General features: G+C 27.6%; 1 protein-coding gene across 1 annotated transcript; it reads left to right on the top strand.

Moving 5' to 3' along the window:
- The first annotated feature begins 3,217 nt into the window (after positions 1 to 3,217).
- On the top strand, positions 3,218 to 5,122 carry LOC103498373 (transcription factor MYB93-like). Its single transcript, XM_008460954.3, has 3 exons — positions 3,218 to 3,543; positions 4,091 to 4,687; positions 4,910 to 5,122. Exons 1-3 carry the CDS (start codon positions 3,281 to 3,283, stop codon positions 4,938 to 4,940), a joined length of 891 nt encoding a protein of 296 aa, XP_008459176.2. The 5' UTR covers positions 3,218 to 3,280; the 3' UTR covers positions 4,941 to 5,122.
- The last annotated feature ends 5,880 nt before the right edge of the window (positions 5,123 to 11,002 follow it).

Genomic DNA, 11,002 nt, shown 5'->3' with positions numbered 1-11,002 from the left:
ATATAATAAGAGATAGTAGCAAACACAACAATTAAATTCAAAATATTAGCATATATAACACAACATTTTTAAAAAATTGTAAATATAGCAAAATCTATCCATGATTATAGGGATAGTTGCAAATATAACACTTAGATTCAAAATAATTAAGTATATAGCAACATAGATTTTGCTATATTAAAAAAATTACAAATATAACAAAGTTTATCTATGAATATAACAAATATTGGTGTATGATTAATAAATCATAAGAGTTTATCAATAATAAAAGTCTATCACCGAGATTTTGCTATATTTTTACAATTTTTTCAAGATGTTTCTATATACTAATTAGTAATTATTTTTAAAATTTCTATCCATTACTCATGATTATTACAAGTTTTTTAAAATATTGTTATATATTTAATTATTATTCCTAAAATTACTTTAATGTTGTATATAAGAGATTAATAAATATGCATTACTTTGATCATTTTAGTAGTTTATAATTTAAAATAAGATCTAATAATAAGTTATCATATCAATTAAACAGAGAACACTATTTATCTCCTCTTTTAATTTTAAAGGAAATTTCCAAATATATCATAAATGAACAAAACTATTAACAAAATAATATAGAAAAAATTGAGATCCTATTAATAATACTTTATATATAAAATTTAAAATAAAAATAAACTACACGTGATTTTTCTTAATGAGATTTAACATGCAAAAAATATAATAATGTTATATTAATGGGCTATATATATATATATATATATATATATATATATATATATATATATATATATATATATAATATGAAAGAATGAGGTAACTCTTATATTAAATTTACATCATATGCATTTCAAAATTGGTAGAAAAGTAAATGTAATCTTTTTTGACATCACACAAATAATAATAATAATAATAATAATAATAATAATAATGTATAAAAATATATTATAGTTGGAAAAAGTGGTTAGAAATTAAAGTGTGTTAGAATTAGGTAGGCTCCGACCAAAGAAAAAAAATACTAATTCTTTTTCTTTTTTGCGTATACTAATGAATAATCATCAAAATTTTACAAAAACAAACCTACCCTTTGTGGATGTTCGTGGAATTTCAATTACTGACGTCTCCCATTTTTTCATATTTTAGTACTACGGTTTTTGTACCATTACATTCCCTTCAAATTTAATACCATAATTCAACTTTTCTTTTTAATAATTATTATAATTTCATTTACATACAATGTTTCCTAATATAATATACATATATATATACTTAACTTCTATGACAAGAAAGGCTTAAATCTTTTTTTTTTTCTTTTCTGTTATTGAATGTTAAAATTGGATAATGAGAAAAAGTTGAAATTTATAACAATTTCTAAAATTTGAAAAAAATCAGAAAATTAAAAGTAAAAATGTCACAAATGATAAATTTAACAAAATATTTATAAAATATAGCAAATTTTCATATTCTAACAATAATAGATATTGATAGACCCTTATACGCTTCTATGATTATATTGATAGAGAGTAATAGAAGATTACCATTATCTATTATTGATAGAATCCAAAATTTTAATATATATCGTAAATATTTTAGTTTATTTTAGAAAAAATTTCATAAATATAACAAACTACTAAAATATTTACGGCTCATGTAGCAGCCTATAAAGTTAGTCATTTCTTAAATATTTTAGGTTTGTCCTTCCGTTTTTCTCCTCCTCTTCGCTGCAATTTATTTCTTTCATCTTTCTTCCTTTCCTCTTTTTTTTTTTTCACTGTGATTTATTTTCATCATCTTTCTTCTTTTTCTCATATTTTTTACATTGTTTATAAAAAATCATGTATAAAGAATCTTAGAAAAATCATTTAGATTGAAGTAGCCAAATCTAAATGATCATGTTAAAAAATAAACGAATGTGTATAAAAAGAATTAAGAAAAAAAAATCGTTTAGTGAAATCTAAACGATCGTGTACCAAAGAATCTTGAAAAAATAAACTATTAGTGTAAACAAATCTAAATGATCGTGTACCAACAGAATCTTGAAAAAATTCGTTTAGTCAAATTTAAATCGTGTAGCAAATTTTGAAAAAAAAAATCGTTTAGATTTTGCTACCCCAAATCTAAACGTAAAATCTAAACGATCGTGTAACCGAATCTAAGTAATCGTGTGACCAAATTAAATGATAGAATTAAAAAAATAAATAATTTAGATTTGCCTATCCAAATCTAAACGACTAAATAATAGCAAATCTAAACGATCATATACCAAATGTATTACGCGCGTTGTTGACGACGTCAATTAGAGAGCATTTTTGGTATTTTACATCGTGGATTTGTGAACTTTTTTCATTTTCAGGATTGTTCTATAAAGTATAAATATTTTGTCATTTTGTTATATTTTTTAAATAGACCCTTTTAATTTACTATATTAAAAAATGTTTCAAATTAAAAACCTTAGATGACTTAATCCTTCCTCCCCTAGATTTCTTTTTAGTCCACTAAATGTAAATATATTGTCATGGGATATTGTTTTAATTTATCCTAAACCTAGTTTTGAAATTCACCCATACAAAAATGTGTGTTATAACTGTATAATTGAACAATAAATGCTACAATTTAGGGGTAATTTGTAAAACTATATCGTTACTAAATTAAGTCGACGTGACATTTTATATTTGTAAAACTATATCATTCAATAGAAATTAACATGACATTTTATATTTGTAAAACTATATCTTCATTAAATTAAATTTAACAGTAATTAACATGACATTTTATATTAGAGGGCTAGAGACGCTTTATCCTCTTATCCTATGTTGACAAAGAAAATATTTATAAATTTTTTTCCTACGTTAGGCCTTAAATGCTACAAAAATTTGTTTGATTTAATTAACACTTTGATTAATGGACTACATACCTATGATGACTATTATCCAAGTTTTTTTTTTCTCTTCAAAAAGGCATTACCAAAGAAAGTTCGTGTAAAAATGGTACTTAATTTCAAATTTCAATCCCCCTTTTATACAAAGTCATACATAATTACATGTTTGGAAGTTATCCCAAATGATAAACAAATCCCATGATAGGAAACCAACTAGTCAAAACAATATGGACAAAATTAACCAAAAGCTTCAAAATGTCAAACCTCTTTTTTCCCCATCTAAACACCTACCCTTCCACTCTATAAAATCACCCCACTTTCTTATCATATAAACTCATGTTTGATATTATTCCAAAGGTAATTAGGCTTCTTCTTCTTTCATCATCTATTCTAGGTCATCTCACGATGTCAGGATCGCCAACGGCCGAGGAGAACGGCATAAAGAAGGGGCCATGGACGCCGGAGGAAGATCGGAAACTGGTGGATTATATTGAGAAACATGGGCATGGAAGTTGGAGAGCTCTTCCAAAACTTGCTGGTTTGAATAGGTGTGGCAAGAGTTGTAGATTAAGGTGGACTAATTACCTTAGACCTGATATCAAAAGAGGAAACTTTTCTGATCAAGAGGAACAAATTATCATCAACCTACATGCTTCTCTCGGAAATAAGTAAGCTTTTTTGATCTAATAATATTTAGATATATTAATATCAACTTTATGCATATAATAACACAATTAATCTAATTTATTGTTGAGTACTAAAAGTAATTTAAACACATAAATTTGTTGGAGTTGGTTTTCAACTACTCTTAATATTTAAAAAATAGGTTTGAGAAGATATATATTATTTATCCATTTTGGTTTTAATTAATTGCATGTGTTTTTCTTTTCTTTATTTTAGTTCATAAATTAATTTATTATACACTTTTTAACTACCCAATTTTAATGGATTATTTTTTTTTTAATTTAGAGCAGAAAATATGCTTTTTGTATTGAGAAATATTCATTAAGTAGATGAAGAAAATGAGACAAAGAGAAGTTTTTCCTTTTACTTGTACAGAATTATTGAAAACCCTAAAATGGAGTTTTTTATTTTTTATTTTATACAAAGTCGCACGCATTAGAAAGTTCAAGCAGTAAAATTAGACAAACATAAAATCTAATTAAATTTTGAGAAGTTCTTTATTCTTATTTATTTAATTTGTTTTGTGTTTAGATGGTCGATAATAGCTAGTCATTTACCGGGACGAACAGACAATGAAATTAAGAATTTTTGGAACACTCACTTGAAGAAAAAGCTTCTCCAAATGGGCATCGATCCAGTCACCCACATGCCTATAACTGACCATCATCATCTCACCACTCTCTCAAATCTTCATCACTTGCTTTCTCTTAATGATGCCACTCAACTTGCAAAAGCTCAACTCCTCCAAAATCTTCTGCAACTTCTAGCCTCTCAATCTTCCCTATCCATTTCCAATAATAACGTCTTCAACACACAACAAATCTTAGACCTAAACTATAATCTTCCCATTGGATCATTTCTCCAAAACATCCCAATCAACATAGAGCCACCACAGGAGCCATTATCATGTGATGACTATACAGTGGGCACGGATGGCGTGTTAGGGTTCCAAAACGATACCGATCGATTAAAGACTTTTTACGATATGAATCAAAGGTTAAACTCACTTCCCAACTTGATTCCAGCTTCTCCTGAATGCTCGAAAATTCCAACCAACATAGAAAATAATTGGGAGGAGGATCTTATGGATGTGGAAGCTTCGGATTCTTCGTGGAAACATGTCATAGAGTAAGTATTATGAATATGAATAAAAAGGGGTTAAATTTACTGTAACATTAAAGCATGTTTAGAGAAATGATTTTTGGATCATTGAAATTACTTTTTTTCATGTTTAAAATCACTTTTAAACAATGCTCACAGTAATAAATAGTTTAATCTTGAGAGTTCTAAATTATATAATATTTAAACAAAGTTCATATAGGTTAACATTTTGATTTTTTGTTTCTACAGCCAAACTCCTCCGTCATGGACGGTCTCGTAGAGGTTCGGTACCGGATGTCACTTCTTAACAAATCGTGGCGATATGTGAAGAGTCGTTTTTTACATTTTCTTTGTAAATGAATAGATTCGTTTGAGCTTTTAATTATTGTGTACATGATTCTTATATAAATAATATGGGATCAGGACGTTAATTAATATTTCATCTTGTGGATTTTTGCTTAGCAACGATTGACTACATTTTATCCAGAAAATCTTGCTCATGAATTACAAAGAGATTTTGTAATTAATTAATCTACCATTGGATAAGTTTATTTAGAATCAAAATCAAAAGTTTACAACTAGGGACGAAAAGAGAGTTTGAAAATTGCTAGCTTGTCTCTGCATTTTAAAATTCGGCTCCTATATCAAAAGTATATAATTTTCTAGAAGGAAAAATGAGTAATAAATAAATAAATAAATAGATCAAAACAAAAGTTATAATATGTCGAAAATGTAGCAAAATTTCATATTATATTTATTATAGATGTTGTGATCCAAGTCTACTAACAGACACTATAAAAATCAAAACTTTATGATTTTGTGAGTATTTTTTAGTTCTTTGTTTCTATATTAAACAAATTCGTTACTTTTATCGAGTAGAAAATTAAACACAGTGTTATATATTATAATGAAATTGGGATTATAATAATAAAATTTATTTATTAATTTCAATTCATTTGACTTGTGTTTTCGGCCCTTTTTCAAACTATAAAAATACTACAATTTTAAATTAATAATTATATCCATTTAAATCAAATTAATAATTATATCAATTTAAATTATTTTAGTAATGGAAGTAAATAAAGTCATGCTCATTTGTTTAATAACTAAGCAATTTCGCACTAATTTCCATTTGAAATCAACTCAAAATCGATCAATAAAACTACCATTCTCCCAAAAACCTACAAAAGAAGTAAAAAGAAAAATTTTGGTAATTAAGTGCATGAAAAAAGAAAAAGATGAAGATGAGAATTTCACATAATAAAAATAAAAAAAAAAAATCTACTATCCATTATATACTAAATGCTAGTCCTAATCACTTAAAACAAATGTGGAAGTTATTAATGATTTTATGAACGGCCGTTGTATGAAATAACTTATGAAAAGTGGAGTTTTTATAAGTAACAATGTGGAGATTTTAATTAGAGATACAATCTAAGAAATATTGCTAATAAGGAGAATGATTATTTATGTTTAGTACACCCCAATTATTAAAATGAAATTTTATAGATTAAAGTCACGACTCAAATTAATTTATCCAAGTGTACACATATCTCGAACATAATTAGCATATACTACTTATTTTATACCAATTTATTGCACTAGAAAAACTCAAATCTTAACTCATCACTGCTTTTATGTTTCTTTAATTAAGTGAAATGTAAATAGCAGTAGAACTGACCATTTATCAATTATCCGAATACAATAGATAAATAGAAAAAGGAATTATTTGTGGCAAATGGGTATTAAAAAAGAATTGTATATAATATTGATTATTGTTATCAAAACTTTAATTTGGGTTTACATTATTTTAATAAGTAGAAAATGACCATGTAGTAGAAATAAAAATAAATAAATAAATATGCAATTTAAAGTCTACGAGCTGCTAATTAATGTATGACATAATTATTTAATTTGACCTAGTTAATTAATTAAATGGTATGTTAATTATATTGTAATGTTAATGTGATTGACATATTTGGAGTTAAAAGTCCAACAAATATAATATATGGTTTTGAAATTCAAACAGTTGGGGGAGTTTACTGACTATTATACATATAAATATATATACATTGTAGTTATTTAGTTGTTGTATTGTGTTTAGGAGACGCAAGTGATAATTGAAACTTTAGAAAAAAAATGATGGTCTTCTAGAAGAAGACAACATCCAAGATGTTGACTTTTGAATAAGGTACAAACTCGTGTCAAATTTCCCTACCATGTTGCCTCTTAAAATCCAAATACAAATAATTATTTGTGGTGAAGATCGAATTTGAAGATGTTGTCCTTGCGTCGTTGAGAACTACTACGGTTTTGAAAGCAATTTTGATACCATTTTTAAAGTAAAATCGCTTAGTTGATTTCTAAGGTTAATACAATCCTTTTTAATCAATTACAATAATTTTATCATGTCGTGGAGAGTTGTTTGAAAGCAAGTTTAAATAGTTTTTAGAGTAAATCGTTCGTGCATGCGTTAGCTATTTCCAAGATACAACAATTTTTTCGAATATATATGTGAGCTTATTTTGGAAATATATTGTCAATAGATATGATGCACACCTTTACTCTTAGAAATTTATTTTATTAAGAAAGTTGATGTGTAATGATTTTACAATCTGAAATGCTCAGGAAACAATGAACGAAAAGTGACTGCCATTCAACAAATCGTAACACATGTGATTCGACTAGTAAAGATAACATCAATGGAGAAAAGTGTCCTAATTTATATACTCATCATCATTTCAATTTCCAAATAAATGTGTAGGATCCTTTGTTTGCACTCCTAATATCAACAAATGTAAATGAATCCAACTCGTGGAAACATTGACAATCTATGAATTTAGATTGAAATTACCAATAAACATTTAGATAAAGTTATTTTCCAAAAAGAATCGTTTTTGCTTCTTAGGTTTGAAAATGTTACAATTTTTTAGTACTAAAGTTTTAAGTCTAGTTTCAATTTAGTCCCTAGATTTTTTAGTGTTACAATTTCATCATAAGAGATTTGACTTTTGTTTCAAGATGGTCCCTAGCTATGTTTTCAAATGCATACTTTTTCACCTTGTGTTTTTGTTATGTACTCACTTTTCGTGGTAGTACTACCAATTAATTTAAAAGAATTTTAATTAACTAATTTTCATTATTTCTCATCTTTATTAAAATTAATTTAAGAGGATTAAATTTACAATTATTTTAAATTAGTTACTATCGATATATATATTAATGCCAAAATCTTAGTTAATTTTTTCTTATTTCAATATTTTGAAACACAAAATTAAGTTGAAACTAAACTCAAAACTAAAGAATTAGAAATATAAAATTTTATATTTCTTATATATATATATATAGATAAACGTAAAAGAAAAGAGAAAGAGAAAAAAAAGAAGGAGAGGGGATGAGCATATAGAAATAATACATTTACATGCAAGTAAAATTTAAATAGAAAATTTTGGGGGATTTTCCTTTTTAACGGTTTGTTTCTTTTCTAAATAGGTTTCTTCTCATTAGAGGACTTTCAATATGAAGTAATTGTTGATATCAAAGGTGTTTGATTTTGCAAAAAGTGAAATTAAAATAATGAAACCATGCTTTAATTAACAATAATAATGTTCTAATTTCATGATGATAAAAAGTCAATAGTCGTTGTTAACTATTAGGTAAGACTATTTTTCCATCATTTGATTATATGTATATATTATTATGGATTCAATCAACATCTAATTTCTCTAACAAGTTAAGTGAGATTCTTATAAGCAACTTCTTTGCTTCTCTCTCTCTAGAACATGAAAAGGACTTAGTTGGTGTACTTATATGAAATGGTTGAAATCAAAATGAATCCTTCTTATGAAAGCTTTTTTTTTTATTATTATTATTACTAAATCTTAATGAATATGAACTATTTTGTTAATAGATGCATTATCTAATACACAACTAAACTTGTTACGCACGATGTTATAATAAATTGACTGACTAATAGTAAAGCACCTATAAAAATAATAAAAGATAGAACACAAGGTTTGATAATCTAGCTAGTTTAGTGCAATATTATACCTATGTTTGGAGGGTAATGTGTCTAATAAAGAGTTTTTTAGGAAGTGTGCCGAATAAAGAGATTTTTACTAATGTAAAGTCAATGTAAATAATGAAAATTACAGTGATCCATGTATAGTCTAACTTAGTAAATGATCATTTAAACTCTCTCTAACTGTGAAACTCTCCCTCCATACTTAGGTTCCTCCTTAGAATGAGACTTTCTCTCAGCAAACATATTTATCTTTCCGCCTTCAAATGAAGATCACTTTATTTGGAAAAACTTAGGCTTCGCCTTAAGTATATGAGGATCCCATCTCAAACTGTAGTATAACAATTTGATGAAATAATCTAGAGATCAAGATCAATAATAGCAAAAGTTTTACCATCATGAGGATTGACACACTTGTATAAACCAAGCTATGTTGGTTATGTTAGGATTTATGCCCCTGAAGCATCAGAGTTGATTAGTTATTAGATATAATATTTAATTATTTTAAATATGTGATACTTTGTTATCCAATATGAGAAAAACCTAAGGTTATCTTATATAACTTAAAATAGTATGTAGTGGACATGCAAGTGGATCATGTTTCAAACAATAACCTAACAGTTCTATAGGATATGAATTAAGGTTTGGTATATTATTCTGATAAAACTATGGATATGACTAACTTTGTGATTGGTGTAAATGGTGTAATTGTTACAAGAGATTTCATCCAAGTGTAATTGTTACAAGAGATTTCATCCAAATAGTTTATGTGAAGACATGTGGTTGGGGTTATCCTATACATGAGTTTGTATAAGACCAGTCTTTTGATTTCGATGAGACTGATCTAAGTCATTGACTTATGCCTATTTGATTCATGCCATAAAATGCATATTTTTAGCTATGATTTGTGGTTTTCTATAATGAAAAATTTAGTTCTAGTGTTTAGTTCAATCTGTTATAATGAGCTGATTGAGGATATTTATGCTTAAAAGGAGTTAATTGTTCATTTGGTGCTTATATCTGATAGGTTTTTGGTTGTTTCTAGAGATTCTTTCTACAGGTGATGATCTGATTGGTTTTTGTTTTCTTCTGGATATTCTTTCTACGTGATGTTCTATCAAAAATCTAAATGTTTTCAGATTTACACCCAGTAAACTCTGGTTGCTATTTCCTCGATCGAGCTCGTATTCCACATTTACAATGAAGGAATAGCAACCGGCCAAGATTTTAGATCTTCCTCAACCACTTTTGGTCTATAAAAAGATGAAAAAACCCTTCATTTTTTATCAATTAGCTCTCCACCACCAAACTCATCTTCTTCATCTTCATCTTTCGTCAATTTTTCAATAGCCACTTTGGGCTTCTTCTCAAATTTCTCAAATTAGCAGTCTTAAGAATGGAAGTTCCTCTGAGGCATACGGCTCTAGGTCATCTCATGTCGTCGAAACGTGTGGTGAGAGGAATCAACCTAAGAAAAGCACTAAGAAATTTAAGGAATCATCTGTGAGACATTTTACATGTTCAATTTTGTCGGGTTTAAGGTTCAAATTTTAAATAATCCACGAACGATGAAGTTCTTCAATCCTTGGTATTGCTACAGTGGAACTATTATCCTCCCTCTTGTATTCACGTCTCCTCCAGCCTCGTTCTTCACTTTTCATTCTAGTGGCCTCCTCTCACACCCTAGAGAAAAACCTTTAGTCCGTTCATGTCTTGCCTCTTTATTTCGTCTCTTTTGATTTCCTTGTCGCTCATTTTTCCCTGTGTTAATCCAATCGAAACACCAACCCTTGCCGCTCAGTCTTCTCTTTTTCACTCAATTCGATTTCATTATTCTTCTAACCCTTTATAGATCTATATATTTAACCGAGTGCGGTTTGTAGATGTTTTTGTTTGGATTATGGTAAAGGCTGAAGGATCAGAGCATGGTGGGGGGAAGAGGTCATAGGTAAATTTCTTAACCTTTTGAAGTCGATGATGAGGTTCTAGTTTTTTCATTCAAGATTTGTATTTCAATATTTTGTTACCTTTATATCTATATGTTTTCAATCGTAAGGTCAAATTACCTAGGTCATCAAAGTTGAAATAGTCAGTTTTAAATAGTAAATGATATTATAACGTAAAAGTGATTGTTCCATGGTCCATTCTTACGCAAACTCTTTTCCATAGGATGCCCCTACTCACATGTACCATGGGTTCATCACTACGCTTGTAATAATTACAAAGCATGCATGTGCAAGTTGTATCCATAGTGTCCCCAGAATAAGGTGTCTAAAATAAGATTTCTATACTATAAACCATTTAGGCTATCTACTCGAATG

The sequence above is a fragment of the Cucumis melo genome, chromosome 11 (genome assembly GCF_025177605.1).
Source record: "Cucumis melo cultivar AY chromosome 11, USDA_Cmelo_AY_1.0, whole genome shotgun sequence".
Lineage (NCBI taxonomy): Eukaryota > Viridiplantae > Streptophyta > Magnoliopsida > Cucurbitales > Cucurbitaceae > Cucumis > Cucumis melo.
Note: the sequence above shows the minus strand (reverse complement) of the source record. Positions and strands in the feature narration are given on the sequence as shown.

Bases quoted from the DNA above. Each gene is read 5' to 3' on its own strand.
- LOC103498373 (XM_008460954.3), top strand. From the start codon at position 3,281: ATGTCAGGATCGCCAACGGCCGAGGAGAACGGCATAAAGAAGGGGCCA. The intron at 3,544-4,090 runs GTAAGCTTTTTT...TTTTGTGTTTAG, and splicing joins CATGCTTCTCTCGGAAATAA to ATGGTCGATAATAGCTAGTC. The intron at 4,688-4,909 runs GTAAGTATTATG...TTGTTTCTACAG, and splicing joins TCGTGGAAACATGTCATAGA to CCAAACTCCTCCGTCATGGA.